At 54.6% G+C, this 19,388-nt stretch overlaps 1 protein-coding gene and 1 long non-coding RNA gene across 4 annotated transcripts; one reads left to right on the top strand and one right to left on the bottom strand.

Annotated features, from left to right (window-relative positions):
• Window positions 1-58: 58 nt before the first annotated feature.
• On the bottom strand, window positions 59-15,438 carry EPHA1 (EPH receptor A1). Of its 3 annotated transcripts, none has more exons than XM_004272104.4 (18): window positions 15,278-15,438; window positions 14,179-14,246; window positions 9,672-9,953; window positions 8,272-8,680; window positions 7,661-7,816; window positions 6,994-7,338; window positions 6,742-6,869; window positions 6,263-6,413; window positions 5,621-5,717; window positions 5,320-5,387; window positions 4,359-4,484; window positions 3,308-3,493; window positions 3,086-3,147; window positions 2,760-2,966; window positions 2,427-2,576; window positions 1,987-2,180; window positions 485-640; window positions 59-401 (listed from the first exon to the last, which is right to left on the bottom strand). In XM_004272104.4, exons 1-18 carry the CDS (start codon window positions 15,357-15,359, stop codon window positions 323-325), a joined length of 2,946 nt encoding a protein of 981 aa, XP_004272152.1. In that variant the 5' UTR covers window positions 15,360-15,438; the 3' UTR covers window positions 59-322. The 3 variants fall into 3 exon arrangements, with proteins under 3 accessions (XP_004272152.1, XP_033288176.1, XP_033288175.1); XM_033432285.2 differs by having other exon boundaries at window positions 6,994-7,068; XM_033432284.2 differs by lacking the exon at window positions 15,278-15,438 and having other exon boundaries at window positions 9,672-10,017.
• A 515-nt stretch (window positions 15,439-15,953) lies between these two features.
• LOC125965376 (uncharacterized) lies at window positions 15,954-18,057 on the top strand. Its single transcript, XR_007479166.1, has 2 exons — window positions 15,954-16,310; window positions 16,588-18,057. It is a non-coding gene; the product is annotated as an uncharacterized LOC125965376 (long non-coding RNA).
• The last annotated feature ends 1,331 nt before the right edge of the window (window positions 18,058-19,388 follow it).

Raw genomic sequence — 19,388 nt, 5'->3', positions numbered from 1 at the left:
TTGTGCCTACAGCCCTTGAGGGTGAGATGGAGGAGAGAGAGGGATAAAAACCCTGGGGTAAAGTTGAAAATTCAGCTTCTGTTTATTTACAAAAATATATATGTATATGTATATAATATATATTAAACCCTCCCCCAGCTCCCACAATTATCTTTTTACTTCTACCCGCCCCCCCACCCCAGCCTTTTTAAAACAATAGACTTCCTGGCTCCAGAGGCAGTTCCTCAGGGAAGGGTGGACAGCAGCGGCACCAAAGTCCTACAGGTCGAGGGACCGTGGTCCCATCCGTGCTCCCTGAGGACAGGGTGGGTGAGGGGAAGGCTCAGTCCTTGAAGCCCTGAATACTGCAGAGAATGCGCTTCTGGTGTGCGGGCTGTGTGATCCCCATCTGCGCCAGGTCCCTGTGGGCAAGGAGGGGGTATCGGTGAGTCTTGGGCCTCAAACCCCAGCAGGCGTCCCCCGCCCGGGCCCCCAGGGTCCTCACTCGGCCGTCAGATCGAGCACACACTGCATGGTGTCCAGCCCGGCGGAGTGGAAGTGCAGGATGTAGCGTTTCATTCGGATGGACTCCAGCCATTCAGCCACGCTCCGGTAGGGGATCCCATCTGAGCCACTCAAGCTGGGCAAGCGAAGGGTCACCCTGTGGGACATGGGCTGCCTCAGTCCCATGCAGGGGGATGCAGGGCTTTCCTGAACCCGGGGCTCTGCCTCTGTGCATCTGCAGGCAGCATTCAAGTTGGCTGTCTGAGCACAGAGATTATCTAGACTTTGTGGATTAGCCTGGCCATTGTCAGTGAACCCACTCCCTGGCCGGTTTCCTGGCAACAGCAACGGGCAGGCTGACAGTCCCGCTGCGCTGACAGACCTGGGGCAAGCGGCAGCCTCGCAGGTCCAAACGGAAGGTACCACCAGCCCACGTGCACTGCAGTGGCCAGCTTTGGGCAACCGATGGGGGCCAGTAAAGACATGAAGTATCAACTATCCCAGCTGAGAGGAAGCAGGGAGACGAGGTGAGCAGAGGCCCTGGAAGGCCAGCGTGGTCTTGGCTTTTTTCAGGGTGGCCCCCCGAGTTCTGAGAGCAGCCCCCTGCTCGCCACCTCCAACCCTGGCTGTTATTCTTGCACTCTGACACCCACAATACAATGAGTGTTCCTGTCCTAAAGCCAGCCAGAGCCAGAAACCATTAGTAAAGTAAATCTGCTGGGGGAAAATATCCAGCATTCCAGAAAGATTAGCACATGCGGTCTCCAGTGTATAAGGGAGTTGTGCTCCAAAAGATAGTTCCAAAAGTTGGAACTCGGAGCACATTTTCTCCCAGAAACAAGGTTATATATGGTGGTTTGATACAGAGGCCAGCACGCCAGGGCCGCTTTACCCGATAAAGCATTTGAAGCCTTGCCCGTCTCTCCCATCTTACCCCCCCGCAAACAGTTGATTCTCCATATCCTGGCAATGTTTTTGGTAAAACACAATGATCATGTCCCTCCCATGGACTGTTTTAAAAAATTGGTCAGTAGTTCTCTAGGCTCAGGATAAAGTCCAGACTTCTCTGCACCCTGCACTATTTGCAATTGGCATGCCCTCAGTTCCCCAACCCTTGACGGCTACAGGATCTGGGCGCCTTCCCAGATCCCACAAGGTTGCCCTTCTCAGTCACGACGCGCATCCCCCGTCTGCCTCCTGTTGGTTTCTCTGTCTTCCCCACCCCGTTCTAAGTGGCCAAGCTCACTGGAGCGGGCATCAGGTTGGCGGCTCTTATATGTACTTTGCATCTTAGCGTGTTTGCTTCCCATCTTCCATCAAACCAGAGCTATCGAGGGCGAGACGCCGCATCTCCTCCATCAGAGCGCTGTCTTCCCAAAGGTGCAGATTTGGGGCTGCCTCCTATGCCTGACTCTGTTGTTAGCTCCACAGGCCCAGCGCTCGGTGGATGTGGCCAAATGTCCATTTCCGTTCTCCTAGATCTGCCCTCCCCAGGGTGGTTACCTGGGATCGAAGTTGGCAATGGTTCGCAGGGAGTGGGGGTTGGCATGCAGATGCTCCAGCTGTGCCTTCAGCTGGTGGAAGGGGGGCCGACGGGCACAGTCATGGGCCCAGCAGTTCTTCATGAGTTCATAGAGGCGGGCAGGGCAGTCCACGGGCGGGGGCAGCCGGTACCCATCCTCAATGCTCTTCATTACCTGCAGCGAGGAAGAGGGTAAGAAGCTAACCCGGCAGGCCACGAGGAAGCCCTGTTCACATGAGATCGTCGTAGTGGAGCCTCTAGACCCCCTGATCAGGATGGCCATAGTCAAGACAACAGGGCATGAGGTGAAGGGGACGAGAGTGGATAGGAATGCAGACAGACTGTGGGTCAGAAAGAAGAAATGAGGCCATTGGCAGGAAAGGGCCGTGGAGGATTTGGGGAGGGAAACACCTGGGCTCACCTCCTGATTGCTCATCTCCCCGTAGGGCTTGTCCCCAAAGCTGAGCACCTCCCACATCACGATTCCAAAGCTCCACACGTCGCTGGCCGCGGTGAAGATCCGGTGGGCAATGGCTTCGGGGGCTGTCCAACGGATGGGGATCTTTCCTCCCTAACAGGGCATGTGGGGCAGAAGGCTGATGTGTTTCAGGGCACAGAAGGGCATGGGAAGTTATTGTGTCCACATGAGCACGCACCGTGTGCTGTGCACATACTGACTGTACGGCATGTAAGTGTGTGTGTGTGTGTGTGTGTGCGTGTGTGAGTGTGTATGTGATTAGTACAAGGCTCTAACCTGGGTTTCATAGGTGCCGTCAAAGTTGTCCAGGAGGCGGGTCAGGCCAAAGTCAGACACCTTGCAGCACAGGTTCTGACTCACCAAGATGTTCCTGGCGGCCAGGTCCCGGTGGACATAACTGTGGTCACTGAGGTAGTTCATGCCAGATGCTATGCCCTGCAGCATGGCCACCAGCTGCCCAGGGACCAGCTGGTCCTCCCGTTCCTGCAGCAGGGAGTGGGCAAGTTAGGGGATGGGCTGGGTCTCCTCTTCCTGGACCCAGAGCCAATGCCCAGGGCTCCGTGGCTCATCCCCCTTCCAAGCTGGTCCTCCGCCCTCCTTACCCTCAGGAAGGCATCCAGGGCTCCGTTCTGCATAAACTCCGTGATGATCATGATGGGCTTTCCTGAGACACAAAGCACACATCACACGGCAGCCTCCACCCCGTCTCCACCCAGAACCACACTTCCTGCCTCTGACAGCACATCTCCCTCCACTTCCGGTGGCCTCACCCCTCCTCTACCACTCCCTCCCCGCACGCTCTTGGACACCACCCCTCGCCGTACTCTTTGTGACAACGCCTTCCAGGTGCAGAATGTGCGGGTGGTTGAACTGGCCCATGATAGTTGCCTCTCGAAGGAAGTTCCACCACTGGCCGTCGGGAGATGTGTCTTTCAAGGTCTTAATGGCCACAGTCTTGGCACCCTGGCTGGGGGTTCTCAGGGACCCTCGATATACTTCCCCAAACTCTCCTGGGTGGAAAGAAAACAGGGTCATGGCCAGATGCATGGTCAGGCTCCCCAGGGGGACAGGCAGCGATATCTCCAGTCCTCCAGTTCCCTTTTCTTCTCTGGACCAGAGGATCAGAAACATGGTGTACCTTCCTCCCTGAGACAAGGGCTTGGCTGTACTTCCCAGGGCCAGGGGCCGGGAGTCTGGAACAGGAGTGCAGCTTTGCAAACTGTTCGGCACTGTCTCCCCAGTTAGCAGAGCCCTGATACTCAGGAGGTGCTGGGTGAGTGGGGGTCATGCAGTGGGGCTGGGTTCTGTCCACGAAGGGCAGGCTGGTCAGGGCCAGTACACAAGTGGCCGGGGAGGCTGACCACTGCCGCCTCTCTTCCGCAAGCTCCTCCGGTCACTTGGCCACACAATCAGCAAAGACACTGCTGAGCTTTGTTCTCTGTTCAGATCCATTTTCCCTGGTGACCCAAGGGATCGGGGCAGCCCAAGGACACTGGGCCCCTGGTGGGGTGGAATGTGGGGCTAGGGAGGCTCTGAGTCCCTCCCATGTTTGGGAACCATCTAAGAACAGCCTGAGCCTGGGCACAGCGACCCCCCCTCCTGACAAAGATGATGTGTTTAACGCTCTTTATCAGAAATTCCATAACCACAAAAGCAGATGGTGCAGGAGGTGGGAGCTGCTCCAGGACACCTGATAAGGGGGTTAAAACATGAACACAGTGGTTGCAGGACACGGGGTAGAGCAGGGAGGAAACTCATCTGGGAGCTCTTGGGCCAGAGGAGAGGCCGGCTGGGCTCCACTGGGAAGGGCCAGAAGGAAGGGGCCTGCTGGCCGCTCTGTGCTGCCACACAGGCAGAGGGGACCACAGGGCTCACCTTCCCCTATGACCGTGTCCACAACCAGCCAGGCCGGGTTGAGCTCCTGGGTGAAGTCCAGGGCTCCCTGGGCAGGGTCCTCATATGCCTGGAGGTCCACGTAAGGCTTCAGCCACAGCTTGTCCTCTGCGGGGAGAACAGAGAGGGCTCAGCCCAACTCCAGGGCTCAGGAGTACTGGGGGGAGGGGGAGGGAGGGGCCAGCAGACCCCGGTGCTCATTCTTCTGTTCCCCGAGGAGTCCTGTCCTGGCTGAAGTGAAAGACAGTCTCTATCCTCAGCAACGACGTCTGCATAGCGCAGCCATTCCTCCTGCTGTCTACATGCAAAGCTCGTGTGTCCTCACCATCCAGGGCCCAGAGCTGGGGCCCGGAACCCAGACCCAAAAGTGTGTTCACGGCCTCAAGTTACCCAATCATCCCATGGCTCATTGACCCTAATTCCTCGCCTCCCTCCCCGCCGCTGCTCACCGTACTCCTCCGGTCACTCCCTCCGGTCACTCACAGCTCGGTCACTCACAGCTCGTTCACATTCCAGACAAGCCTCGCTCCCGCTCTGTTACTTGGACGGCCCCTAGACTCCCCCTTTTGTGGGGCACCTAATGAGGTGACCAGCAGGAAGCCCACATGCCTGGGAGGGCTTCAGGGAGCCTGCGGGCAGTCACCCTCCCAGCCAGCCTCAGCCCACAGACCCAGCCAGGGAGGATGAGGAAGGCTTGCCCGGAGCCTGGGTGCCGGTGCAGTGGCACCAACAGCTAACGGGCGATTGCACAGAGCCTCCGGGGGACTGTCAGTACGAGGTTAATTAACCAAAGTTAATTAAGTAGCAAAACACAAGAGCCCTGGGGACGAGAGAGCCCACCTGTGCCCCCAGAGTTGTCCTAGCAAATGTGGGGCCCTTGGTCCCGTCCCAGTGGCGCCTCCCAACACACACACGTGTGCACACACAGGTGCTCCTGGCTCACCTCTGTCCCCATCAGCGACACAATCGCGCTGCCTCTGCCGCCTCTGGTGCCGTCGCCGCTGAGCTTTCCTGTGAGGGTTGGGGACCAGGTTCTTCAGGGGCCCAGGACCACCTCCGGGGCCCAGACGTGCTGCAGCTGAGATTTCCCCAGAAACGGCAGGGGGTGGGGAGCGGGTTGTGCGGGGACACTTTGGTACTAGGGGGTGGGAGGGCTGCTGGGCGGCATTCAGCAGCTTCTGCCAGGGCAAAGGGACCCAGGGTGGTGGAAGTGGGGGGGTGGGTGGGGGGGACAGGAACAGCACCTGGAACGGAAGACAAGCATTCCGAGAAGCAGAGCTACACCCAGCAGCAGCCCAAAGATGATGGCCACGATCTCTCCTCCAGTCACGACCCTGGAAACTATAGGCACGTGGGGTGAAGAAGTCTGGGGGTGCTCAGAGCCCCCAGGGATGATGGAGGCTGGCAGGGCACACGGTGTGTGTGTGTGTGTGTGTGTGTGTGTGTGTGTGTGTGTGTGTGTGTGTGTGAGGCGGTCTCTCGGTGGCTTTGGGTGTGCATTCCCCAACCAGGGAGATGGGTGTGAGCGTGGGTGAGAGAGCCCGCGGAAAGGGCCCCACCCAGGGAGCACCAACCTGCTCTGTCTGTCAATGGACACTAACCTGAGGGGTTAGGAGATGGGACAGGATGCTGGCTGGCGGTATAGGCATCAGAATGTGCGTCTGGGGAGGAGGTGTGGTGTGATTCCGCACGGGGCCATCCGCCCAGGCAGCGTCTACGTGTGTGTGTGCCTGCGTGCCTGCGTGTGCGTGTGCGTGCGCGTGCGTGTGCGTGTGTGTGTGCGTGGACGAGGAAGGAAGATCACTGACTGGAACAGGGTCTGAGAAACCTCAGGGGGATGACAGTCGCATGTGTGTTTGCGACAGAACACAGAGTAACCCACCCACCTGGTGGGCTGGTCCGAAACTCATGGTCAGGGGAGAAGGGGCCAGGGCCCAGAGGGGTCAGCATCCGGACTCTGACGGTGTACGTGGTGTCCGGCTGCAGTTCAGTCAGCAAGACCCGGGGCTCTAGAACCATCTGGTACCGTTCTTCATCCTGTGGATGGGGACTCGTGTTACCTGGGCCGTGCCAAACCAGACCCGGTGGAGGAGAAGGGCAGCCCTGGGAACACGTGGGAGGGGTGGGCTGCGGAGTGATCGGGGTGGGCTGCGGCGTGATCGGGGTGGGCTGCGGCGTGATCGGGGTGGGCTGCGGCGTGATCGGGGTAGGGCTCCGGAGTGATCGGGGTAGGGCTCCGGAGTGATCGGGGTAGGGCTCCTCAGAGGGCTCTGTCCTGAGAAAGCCACACGGTTCACTGCGGGCAGCTTTCTCCCATCCGGCGCCCCAGGAGAGGAACGCTGGAGGTGCTCCGCCGTGAGCTCACCTGGTTCAGCACGTGCAGCTCGTAGCTGAGGTTCCCCCCGGGGCTGCGAGGCCGGGACGCCGCCCAGGTCAGCTCCAGCTGCCGTGGCGCCTTCTTCACCAGCCTCAGGGACAAGCCTGACAGGGTCACTACGAGTCCAGAGGGAGGAAATCACTTAAGAAGCCTCTCCTTGCTTCCTGCTGGTCAGTGTGTCCCTGGGGTCCTATGCCCTCCGGCCTCCTCCAGGCCCTGCTGGCCCCCCAGACCCCTCACCTGCACGCCCCATGCTGATGCTGAGTGAGGCGCTGGCGGGCTTGGAGGTACCCAGCTCCGACACTCCGTTCTGGGCTTCAACGTTAAAGGTGTAGTTGGCGTCGGGCTCGAGGCCATCCACGCACACGGCGGCCGTGGTGAGCCCGCTGGGCCCCGGGGAGAAGCGCACGCTTTCCCCGCAGGGCTGGCAGGGCTCCCCGTCCGGCGCTGCTTCCCGACACTGAGAACACCCCACATCGTATCTGACATCCTCGCGTCCCCCCAGGTCTACTGGGGGCTCCCAGCGCAGGGAGAGCTGAGTCCCCGAAATAGAGAAGCTCAGGTTTCGGGGGACTGAGGGGGGGCCTGTGGGAGAAGACAGGCCATCAGTAGGAAGCAGCACGGCCCTCACCGGAGCTGCTGGCCCCTAGCCTTCTCCCAACCCCGATTCTCCAAGTCCTCCGCGGCCTTTGCCCGGAGATTCGATTCCTAGTGGGGAAAAGGTAGCTTAACCGCATCTCTCCGTTCCTCCAGGGAGAGCAGTGGTGCGCGTTTGGGGCCTTTAAGTGGCCGGCACCTTGGATGGTCCCCGATATCTGATAGGCTCTGGAAAGTTCGGACCCCAACACAGGTTTAGCCAAGGTCCTGCACCTCGTCACGGGCGGCCAGGTCCCGGCCCCGGACTCACGCGTGCATGCTTTGGCGGGGCCCTCCCCAGGAACGCGGTAGTGCCCGCTCTCGCAGGTGCACACGGTGGCCCCTTCAGACTCGGATGTGCTGTGTTGGGGGCACTTGAGACAACTGGGTGTGTCCACGTCCGCCCTGTAGGAGCCTTTCGGGCAGGCTGGAGAGAGAATGACACAGAGCCAAGGTTGTCCAGTGTTTTACTGGGAGAATCACACCCCTCCCGCAAATCGCTTGTGCTGGGAACACCCCCGCGTGTGTCTCCCTAGGGCCTTGGGACACTCCGTTTAAAAATCACTGAGATGGGCTTCCCTGGTGGCACAGTGGTTGAGAGTCCGCCTGCCGATGCAGGGGACACGGGTTCGTGCCCCGGTCCAGGAAGATCCCACATGCCGCGGAGCGGCTGGGCCCGTGAGCCATGGCCGCTGAGCCTGCGCGTCCGGAGCCTGTGCTCCGCAACGGGAGAGGTCACAACAGTGAGAGGCCCGCGTACCGCAAAAAAAAAAAAACAAAAAAACTGAGATGGAGCGTCGGCTTCCTTCCTTCCCTTGGCACCCGGTAGACCCTCCCCCGAGTGGTCCCTCCAAGTTCTTACCACCTCTTGAGTCTCCTTACCGAGGCAGCCCTCGACACCGCCGCTGCCGCCTTCCTCGTAGCCAGGCTCACAGTGGCACCGCCCCACTGGCACCAACCACTGGCCGTCGGGGCTGCAGTGCATGCGGGGTACACCCGAGGGTCCAGGGGTGACGTGGGCGTGGGGCAAGCAGGTCCCTGCCACTTCGGCCAACCCGCCTGGTCCAGGGAGAGTGTCGGGGAATTGGGCCAAGCCGTGCACAGTCTCAGGGCAGCGCTGGTAGAAGACCCGGACAGACACCAGGGCCACACAGGCACCCGGGTTGTGGAAAGCGAGGTAGAGGCCTCGGCGGGTCAGGTGGCCCAAGGAGCAGCGCTCCACGTTCAGTTTCACGGCTCCAGACGCGAGGTCTCGGATGGTGAAGCTCTGGTCTGCAGCCACTGTGGTTACCTGGGAAGAAGAGTGGGGAAGAGGGAAAATGGCAGAGTCGTGCTTCCTTCCCACGTAACAGAAACGACTGTTTGCTTAATACTTTGCAGTTTACACGGGCATAAACAGAGGGCTGATTACACGGGAGCTACCGAGCCAAGCATTTTTACGTGCATTACACTGTCGAGTCCATGCAATAATCCTACAAGGTGGGATGCATCACCTTCCTCATTTGACAGATAAAGAAACTAAGGCTAAGAGAAGTTGAAGACCTCGAACAAGACGATACAGCTACTACATGGTGGGGCTGGGATTGGAGCCCAGCTGTGGGATGCTACAGCCCAGATAATTTCCACTCTTCAAAGGTGTTCCCAACCTCAGTGCCAACGAGGTGATCAGTTATAAAGTGTGTCATCATTCATTTATGACTAATAACAAACTTCACAACAGCTGCTCTTTGGAAAAAAATGAGAGTCCGTCCTATAATAATATGTTCCCTTCTCTTTTGCATTCCAGTATGTTTTCTTGAGTAGGAAAGAGAGGGAAGGGATTAAAAAGTAGCCTGCAGAGAACTGTCTTCCTACACAACTCTAGGGATACTTATGGGCGTGTGTCACACACGAATGTAGTGAGCATGGACGGGAAAAGTCCAAATACCTCTCCCCTGCCTCCACCATGCCCTGCTCTTATCTCAGTGGATGCTTGTAAAAGCCTCTGGAGTAGATGAGGCTGACAGTCATACTGTTAATAATAAAATATTATTATCACTCCTTTAAGACAAGGAAAAACAGCCCAGAGAGGTTAAGTGACACACCCCATGTCAGGACGCAGCTGAAAAGGTGCTCAAATCCAGACCTTCTGGTTTCTAGTCCCACATTCTTTCCACTATTCCACACCTACGCTCTCTTCCTGTTTCTGCCACCTTCTCTTTTTCTGAGTGGAGTGGGGTCATGGAAGGGAGTGGGGCAAGGATCAGTGTCAGGGCTGAAATGGCCCCGAGGGGTAGAAGCACCTTCTGGAACAGGGGCCGCCGGAGCTGAATGCCCACATCCTGGTCACTCTCCATGTACAGGAGGTTGAAGGTCTCTTTGCAGCCCAGAGGCTCAGCTTCCCCGGGGAAACTCTTGCAGTCCCGCACAGTGAACTGCAGCTCCACGTGGACACGCGAGGCCTCCTCCCCCCGGTAGATCCAATTGGAGCGAAGCCAGTGGTCAGTGTCTCTGCTTTCTTGCACTGGGCAGTCCTGGTACATGTACAGTGGTGTCCCGTTCAGTATCTGCTGCACCTCACTCCACTGTGAGAGGAAAACGAGCGTCAGCCTCCAAGCCATCATCACCTGTTTCCCAAATGCTCAATTTCTAGAATGGATGGCGAGGAAGCTGGTGTCAGAGATGCCCAGGTTCACGCTACTTGTCCTGCCCTCTCCCCACCCCACGGCCCCAGGACAGTAGGTTAAATGTTTAGGGTCGGAGATTTCTTCGGATATAGCATGGGCAAGACAACACCCCCTTGACAACCCTGGCCAGCTCTGGACCCTTCAATGAGCCCCTCCAACTGCAAGAATATGAGCACCATTTTTACCCTCAGCAGGGCTGTCAGGTACCCCAAAGGCAGATTTTTGTAGCAAAAGCTCATGCACAAAAACTTTCTGCCTATTTGTTCAGAGACGAGGAGACTGCGTTTAATATTAAGGCCTCTGACCTTTGGAGGGTGAGAACAAGCATAAAACTCTTCTGTAGGAGGGAATCTCACTCTCTACAAAATTCCTTCCAGTTACAGCCACTATCAAAAGCAACAACGGGAGCTTCCCTGGTGGCGCAGTGGTTGAGAGTCCGCCTGCCGTTGCAGGGGACGCGGGTTCGTGCCCCGGTCCGGGAAGATCCCACATGCTGCGGAGTGGCTGGGCCCGTGAGCCATGGCCGCTGAGCCTGCGCGTCTGGGGCCTGTGCTCCACAACGGTGAGAGGCCCGCGTACCGCAAAAAAAAAATAAATAAATAAAAATAAATAAAAAATTTAAAAAAATCAACAATGGAAAGAGTTGGTTGGACCCCTAGATACCATCCAGACCATCCTTAACTTCTTTTACATTTAATCATAATAATAATAACGGTCAGCACTAACGTAGCGCTTACCATGGGCCAGTCACTATTCTAAGCACTTTCGATGAGGAAACTGAGTCACAGTGAGGTTAAAGGACACATTGCCCAAGGCACCAGCTATTAAGAGGAGGAGCTGGGAGGTGCACCCAGACACTCTAAGTTCCAGAGTTTATGCTCTTAATCATTATGCCTCTATGTGCTTATTACAAAAAGTCAAAGAATAAAAACTTACATATAACAAGAAGTGAAAGTCCTCCTATCCATCCACCCATTCTTAACAACTTGGAGTAAAACTTTCCAGATCATTTTCAGTGCCTCTAGAGAAACATTTGAATGTTTTTTTCGTGTGCGTGTGTTCTTAACATAATTTTAAAATATATACGTGTTCTTCTATAACTTGCTTTTTTTTTTAACGAATAAAAAGTCTTTGAAAGATGTCCACAAGAGTATATGGCTCTACCTAATTTTTTTTAGCAATCCATAAAATAGTATCCCACTGTACGGATGTACCATAATTTATTTAATCATTCATCTATTGTTGGACATTTAAGTAACTTCTAGTGATTGTTTACTTTTTAAGTAAACATGTAGATTCCTGTACGATTTCTATAGACCTGCTGTATCAAAGGGTAAATATAGTACAAATTTTATAAGAAGATACTGCCAGACTGTCCTCCACAAAGGCTTTATCAATTTACACTTTCACAATGCAGGAGGGCGCATTTTCTCAAAACTTCATCAACAGGGGATATTAATGAGCTTTTTACTTTTGGCAATCTTATGGACAGAACAGCTTCTGGCCATTTTAATGTACCTTTCTTTGAGGAGGAGGTTGTGCATTTCTCTTTTGTTCATTGTCTATTTGTATTTTTATGCAGTTACATATTTATAACTTTGCCTGATATTCTACTGCTATCTTCTGAGTGTTCATTTGGATCTTTTATTTTTTTTTACGTTATAGACATTGATCATTTGCTCGAAATGCATATTTCATATATTTTCTCCGTCATGCCATTTAATTTTGCTAATGATGTCTGTGATGTTGACATACTTTAAAAATTTTTACATAATACCATTTATCTTCTTTCCTTTTTGTGTTGTGTATTTTGCTTGGGAAGCTCTCCCATCCCAAACTTATAAAGATCTTCTATATTTTTCCTAACATTCTTTTAGGTTTGGTTTTTAGGTTTAGACTTTAATCTTCCTAGAATTAATTTTGTTGTCTGTAGAGTGTGAAGATGTAACTTTACCTTCTTCCTTTTTTTAAAAAAAAATTATGGACACCAAATTGTCAGTTTATTGACTACTCTACACTTTCCACATTGATTTGCAATTCCAGTGTTATCACATACTAAAATCTCTAATATGCGGATTTGTTTGGGGACTTTCTATTCTGTTCCATTGACCTGAATATTCTCGTGCAATGCCAAATGTTTTAATTATAATTGATGTACTGTATGGTACGTTCTGATATCTGGTAGGACAAGTTTCCTATTTCATTCTTCTTCTTTTTTCAAAAGAATTCTCAGACATTCTTAAGTATATTCTCTGCCAGATGAACTTAAGAAGCTCTCAAATTCTATAAAATATTCCATTGATATTTTGGTTGCAACCCCCTTATTTTATAAAGAAGAGACCGAGGCCCATAGAAAGTTCACTTTCCCAAGGGTTTTCATTGCAACTCGCAGCTTTGGGAAAAGGCGAGAAAAAGCACCCTTAACTAAAGTCTGGGGTGGCATGGGGGCAGGGGCAGAAGTATATATTGCTGTGAGGCACGTATTTTTGTACTACGTTAGGAAGTTCAAAGATCAGACAAGGGGTGTCCAGGCTGCAGTGATAGAAGGCACCTAGAGCCTCTTCTTAGGAAGAAGCTGGGACGGGGAAGCCGGAGTGGAAGGCTTGGGGTGAAGGTCAGGTGGAAAGGTGGTGGGGGTTTCATGCGCAGCTCATTAGCTAGACCACCAGGGCTGCAGCTGGACCAGGGGCAGCAGATGTTCCCAGCTATGACTCGCCTCCCCCAGTTCCAGCAGTGACAGATGGGGGAGAAGCAGCTGCTCAGGATCAGCAACAAGGATCCTTTCACTTACGGCTCTGGTTGCTACATAGATACATTCTGGGGAGCGTGAATCTGAATGTGTGTGTGTGTGTGTGTGTGTTTTGAAAAGATGGGGAGGGGGAGGGGGGGACAAGGCAGACAGTGGGAATGTGACTGCTGCTGTCTCCTCGCCTTCCTAGTACAAAGCTGTTGAGCCTGAGCTGCAAAAGGGGCCTTGCTTCCACTGCAGCCCAATTAGGGAAGAGCTATGTGGGTGGGGTGGCAGGGGAGGCCTGTGGGAGCCAGCAGACGGACCTGCAGCCCTCACTGTGGAGTGATCAGCTGCTTTATGAGATGAGGTGCCTGTCAGAGCTGGCCTAATCCAGGATTTTCTGAGCAGCCCCTCCTGTGGGATACATTATGGTTTAGTCTATTCATTCTAATGACAGGCCACTCCATGGGAGAGCCGAGAGTGGAGCCAGGGCCCTGGGACTCCGAGGGAAAGAAAGCAAGTAACTCCAACCCCAGAAATACAGGCTGGATTCCTCCTGGAGTAGGAAAGAGAAAAGGGAACCCCCAGAGGACATTGTCTAGGACCAGAGGGAAGAGCCTAAGGCCAGAGTCCTGGAGGCTGCAGCACCTGCGGAGGTCCCCGTGTTTCCAGGGCCAGCTCTGCTGAGTGACAGAAAGGTGCTCTATGGGACTCACAAGATCCTACCTCTGCTCACTGGGTCTTCGGAATATCCAAGGAGGGAAGGGGCTTGAAACGCATGGTGTGCCTGGGCTGGGGAAGGCGGGGGAGGTGTCAAGGGCTGAGGGACCTCTAATGGGGCAGCTTTTAACTCTGGGAGAGTCAAAGACCCTTTGAAGAATTTGATGAAAACTCTGGCTCTCTTCTCCAGAAAAAAAAAAAAAAAGTCCACATACAGCTACACAACTTCGAATACTCTTTTATGGGGCTCCCAGACGCCCTGAAACCTGTCTATGCAACTCCACTGGGATGGACGGACCCCAGATTGAGGACACTCTTCTATGCTTGGGTCTCAGCTCTCAACCATCCCAGGGATGGTCCATTCTCTTCCCAGGAGGTGTCACTCTCACCTTCCCCCAGGTCCTCACAAGTATTCAGCCCTCCCTCGCTGGGACAGGGAGAGGAGGAGCCAGGCTTTGAATCGGTCCCCAGGGGGTGAAGCCTGACACCCCCCCCCCAAGGCTCCACACATTCAGGAGGCTCTGATTCACCTCCCCTCCCCTCCCCCTCCCAGAGGAGACACTTCCAGTTTTTCCTGCTCTTTTCTATGTTCCTCCACCCACCTCACCGCCCCATTTCACACTGGCCTTCAGCCTTGAGCCACCCTAGGTCCTTCCCTCCCCTGACACTTACCCCATCCTCTGGGGGATCCAGCAGCCAGCCCAGCTCTCCCTGTGCCTTGCTAGTATCCATCAGCGTGACTGAAGGTGGAGAGAAAGGGAGCCTGTCATCTCTGGGGGAGAAGGCCCCCCGCACACGTGCAACCCACATTCCTCTTCCTGGGCCCCCCCAGCCCCAAGCCTTCAGCATCCCGTTAACAGCTGTGAGTTCCTGAGATTTAGGGGAGGAAACCGGCCCAGGAAGGAGGAGTGAAGGGCTACGATGATTAGTCTGTCTTTCTCCCGAGTGTGAAGGGAGGAAAGCAGAGTGGGGCAAGGGTTGGAGCGCTGGACCTTTGACCAAAGTCAACGCAGGAAGCGTTAGGAAGAGCAGCCCCAGAGAGGACGGGCAGCCTCTCACTCGGCGAGGCTGGTGCAGCCTGGGGGACCCATCAGCCGCAGAACTGGAAGGGCGGATGGGCGAGAGAGGAGCTCAGCCTCTGGGGGTCATGAGTGGGCTGGGTGTGGACAGGGGACTTGGGAGGGGGGTCCTGGGTGCAGGGGCTCCCTCCCCCTGGCAAAGGGCCTGCCTTGCCCCTGATTGGGGGTGTGGACCGGGGGTAGAGACACAGCGGAGAGTCCAGGAAGCGGGGGTAGTAGGGTCAGAGAGCATGCAAGTGTCCACATGGAAGGCTTGACCCCTGCCTTCCGGAGCCCCTGCCTCCCGAGTCCTAACCCATCCCCCAGAGGCAGGTCCCTCTGTCCCCCAGCCTAGGTTGGCATAAAGCGACTTCCATTTCTGACTTCAGAGGGTTCAGATCTCTGGGTTGGGCGCCTGAGGCCGGGGCTGCCTGGGAATGAGGGGTCCTCACCATTGCTGGGGTAGGAGGTCTGGACGCTGCTTCCGCCAGAAACTCACTCCCCACCCCCAGGAGAAAACTGCTGGCCAGCAGGGGCGGGGGTGACTGACCCGGGAAAGCAGCTGTTTGGGGTTAAAGACCAAAGACTGGCCTGGCCAGTCGATCGCCTGGCAGCCGGGCAAAACAAGAGCGCTGGAGAGGGGCTCTTGGAGAGGGCCTCCTCAGGAATGCCGACTCCAGGAGGAGGGGGAGGGGCGGGGCGGGGGTCGGTACCTTCCATGGCGCGCGCCCCCGGGGGCGGCGGGGCGCAGAGAAGCAGCAGCAGCCCCAGCCCCAGGGGCCAGCGCCGCTCCATGGCACGGGGCCGGGACCTGGGACCGAGGCCCGGACGGCTGGGCCTGGGTGCGAGGACTGGGCGAGCGGGGCCGGCCGGACAGGGGCGGGGGGCGGGGCCAGAGCCCGGGGCGGAGTCCAGGCCTCACCTGGATCACCTTCTTAAAGGGACAGTAGAGCAGGAAGGAAACTTGTAAAACAGGTAATAAACTTCAAAAAGTGGAGGCGTCTTGACCGGAATGAGACTGCGGGCGCCGCCTAGTGGGTGGGATCGGAAATTGACTCACCCAGTGCTAATTCTAACCCTAAACCCAACCCTGTCTCGATCCAGCCTTTCGCCTAATTCCACCTCGAATTTGTATTCCTCCCTCTCCCTTTCTTCAGGGCCCAGCACTGTAATAGACACAGGGGAAGGCCGGGTAAGAGACACATCTTGATGTTCCCGTCGGGGAGGCTTGGATGACCACAATGCAAGGCGAGGTTGGTTGGCAGAGGAAGCAGGCCCAGCCGGGCGCACACTGAGTCTCCAGGGAGTAGACTGTGCGAGCCGGGTTTCGGTGGTAGAGATTGGGCAACACGCGAGCAAGGGCCTGAAGCCAGGGAGCCTCAAGGCTCAGGATTGTCTTGGGAACCAGGCAGAAAGACAGGTGTGGGCCGGGGCAGGGAAGGTCTCGGTAAACATGTTAAGGAGTTTGAACGTTACCATGCCCTTTACGAAGCAACGTGAGAAACGGGTGAGGGCTTCCGAGCGCGAGTGGTAGAGAAGCTAGTGGTGTAGACCCGCGGCTCTCCCACCTGTCGGAGACTGGCTTCCAGTATATTCGATACATGTTTCTTCAGTTTCTACCCTGCGTGCAGCAAGCTTTGAAAGCTTCAGAGAAGAGTACGACAGTCTTGGCCATAAACAAATTGTTGTCTGAGGAGTGTCGGGGGCCAGGGCGTAAGGCAAGCACACAGATGGCTAAAATGACAGGTAGGAGAGGACCCCAGCAGAGGTGCAAATCAGGGGTGACAGTGGCTCCAAGGGGAGTGATCGTCCACTGAGGAACGGCGGCCAGCTCCACTCCTGGGGCCTCTCCTTCCTACACCCCTCTCTGGCTTCATCTCATTTGGGTGAATTATTCATAGTTTTTCTCTCATTTAAATTGTTGCATGTTTTGGTCACCCTGGAGGAAGGGAGGTGATGCGTTTTAGGTGCTTATTTTATTTTCAAAAATTAATCCTTCTCGTGTTTCTTTTTTTAGATACAGATAAGTATAAGAAGAAAATGGCTCATAGTTTCCCGGCCCAGACTAGCCTCACTGGCATAAATAAATAAATGTAATCCAAGTACATTGGTTGGAAAATTCACATTGAACAGCAAAGAAACAAAATGGAAAGTAGAATCCTCCCTCCTCCCACCCTCCAATTCCTGTCCCCGAAGTTACACACCATCCATTGTCTCTCGTGATTCACCCAGGATGTTTTCCCCTATGGACACACCATCATATATGTCCCGCTCTAACCCCCTCTCCCCCCACCCAACACACACGCGTGCTTTTAGAATGTATATACAGAGGGGCGGTAGGATACACAGGCTCTGCCCCATGGGCCTCTTTCTAAAGTAAAGGACTTCGGGAAGGAGGGGGAGGCTCCTGCAGGCTCACTCGGGGCAGAGCTTTGTGATTTCAGCAGGGAGGAATGGGCTAAGGGTGCCCAGCCAACAGAGGGGGGAAATGGAGCAAGCTCTGGACAATCGTGCTAGGAAATAAGCCAGACTGTGGTGAGGTAATGCATGGGCTCGGTGCTGTGCTTCGTTACAGTAACAAGACCCTTGGGACTCAAGGGGGTAGGGCGGGGGCAGCCCCATGCAGGGAGAGGTGGAGCCCAGAGGAGCCTGGCTCTTGTTTTCCGTCTGCCTCTTTGTGCCGGGTCTGGAAGTGTTGCAGAAGGGGAAGGAAAGGGCCACCTGTATTCAGGATGAGCCCAACTGGACAATTCCTCATTCCCTTTGTTGTAGGAGGGGGCACGCCTTCAATTTTGGCCTCTCTCCTTAACGAACAGTGCAGCTTTGTAGAGTGATTTCCACTCTCTGAACCTTAGTTTTCTTGGACCTAGGTGATCTCCGAGGCCATTTCCAGGAAAGATGTTGGGATACGGCGTTAGAAGACGTAGGCCAGCCCTTTTAGCATGTGTGTGTCTCTGTTTCCCTAGCTACAAAATGGGGTTAATCATCACGCCCACCTCATAGGGAGGGTGTGACGGTCAAAAGAGGAGAAAGTGCTTTGCTAACTGTAAGGTACTGAACAAACAGCAAACATTAATGTGCTGGAAGAATGATAGAGGCCAGGACTTTCCTGACCTTCTCCTACAGGCTTCCCCAGTTACTCCCAGAGTGGAACAACCACAAGGACTAAGATATCAATTTTTTTTTTCTTTTAAAAGCAACTTTAGAGATTTCCCTGGCGGCACAGTGGTTAAGTATCTGCCTGCCAATGCGGGGGACACGGGTTTGATCCCTGGTCCGGGAAGATCCCACATGCCACAGAGCAACAAAGCCCGTGCGCCACAACTACTGAGCCTGTGCTCTACAGCCCACGAGCCACAACTACTGAAGCCTGCGTGCCACAACTATTGAGCCCACATGCCACAACTACTGAAGCCCGCGTGCCTAGAGCCTGCGTGCATCAACGAAGACCCAACACAGCCATAAATAAATAAATAAATGTATTTTTAAAAAAGGCAACTTTGTTGTGGGATAATTTGCATAAATCGCACCCATCCCAGGTGTACAGTTCAGTGGGTTCTGACAAATGCATACACCCTGGTAACCACTGGCTCAGTGAAGTAACAGAACACTGTCACCACCCAAAAATGTTCGTGCCCTTTGCTGTCAATCCCACCTCTGGCCCCAGGCTTTCTGTTTTGCCTGGTTCAGAACTTCATGCAGTCTCCTGAGTCTGGCTTTCCCCCTTCAGCGTGACGCCCCCAAGTCCATCTACGTTGTGGGCGACTGCGGTTTGCTTCTCCTGTAGGGATGCCCTTGGATGTCAGTTGACAATACAAAATGCAAATCAAAGAGTTTTCCCCAGCTCTATTCTCCCAGGAGCCATAGATCTTTTAGCTGATAGGCCTTCCCAGAGGGACACCTGTCTCCCCTCTCAGGTGGAGGGAACCCAAGTTCTCTGGCTCTGTTCTCATTCTGTAGTCAGGAAGGGAAGCCTGCACATCCCTACAGCCTGGAGCTTCTGGGCTCTGGCTCCTCTCCTACAGCACCAACCTTAGTACTACCCTGTTGAAGTTGTCCGCTGCACCCCATCACACCCGGTTCCTTGCTGACCTGGCATAAGGTGAGATCCACCCAGCCTAGGCCAGGGCCTTGTACATCCATAAGTTGCTGGATAACATGCAGCTTAACCAGGAGGGTAACCCAGTAAGCTGCCAGCGACCACTATGAAAGCATCAATACAATTCGGTTTATCAGATTAGTATCAGGTCCCTAGCAAGGGCCAGCATGGATGGGACCAAAGCAGCTTTCTTTTGGCTGCATCCGGCTGGCCTGCACTTGCGGGCAGCCCTATCCAGGAGACCGTGTGGGCAGTGGGAAGAGAAGAAACAGCACTGTCCGTGTGGCGTTCGAGTGGATTCTGCACATCTTTGATCCCTTTCCTTCTGTCTGTGCTCTTGCCCATCTGTTCTCTGATCCTGCTTTACCATCAGGTGACAGGGGCAGGATCTTCATCGTTACCATTTATTACAGCACCTACGCACGCTGCCATGGCATTTCACATACATTATTTCATTTACTTCTCGCACCAACCCTTTGAGGAAGGTATTCTTAGTCCCGTTTTATAGATGCAAAAACCTGAGGCACAGGGATTTAAGTTACTTGTTTAAAATCACTCAGTTGCAGAACTAGGATTTGATCCCAGGTCTGTCTGACTCGGGGGCCCGTGGCCCCTACTCAGGGTTTCCAGAAGCAAAGAAGGTAAGGGACACCTACATTTTATTTTATTACCCTCCCTACTCCCCACTCCACCCCTTAAAACACCATGGATTAGGTTTGCCTTTT

This window comes from Orcinus orca, chromosome 9 (assembly GCF_937001465.1).
Source record: "Orcinus orca chromosome 9, mOrcOrc1.1, whole genome shotgun sequence".
In the NCBI taxonomy this organism is placed as follows: Eukaryota; Metazoa; Chordata; class Mammalia; order Artiodactyla; family Delphinidae; genus Orcinus; species Orcinus orca.
Note: the sequence above shows the minus strand (reverse complement) of the source record. Positions and strands in the feature narration are given on the sequence as shown.

What these genes read in the sequence shown, in the direction of transcription:
- EPHA1 (XM_004272104.4), bottom strand. Translation starts at nt 15,359, where the DNA reads ATGGAGCGGCGCTGGCCCCTGGGGCTGGGGCTGCTGCTGCTTCTCTGC. An exon ending in AGCTGCACGTGCTGAACCAG is followed by an intron (nt 6,414 to 6,741) that starts GTGAGCTCACGG and finishes CCCCATCCACAG; the next exon opens with GATGAAGAACGGTACCAGAT. An exon ending in ATGCTTGTCTTCCGTTCCAG is followed by an intron (nt 5,388 to 5,620) that starts GTGCTGTTCCTG and finishes CAACCCTCACAG; the next exon opens with GAAAGCTCAGCGGCGACGGC.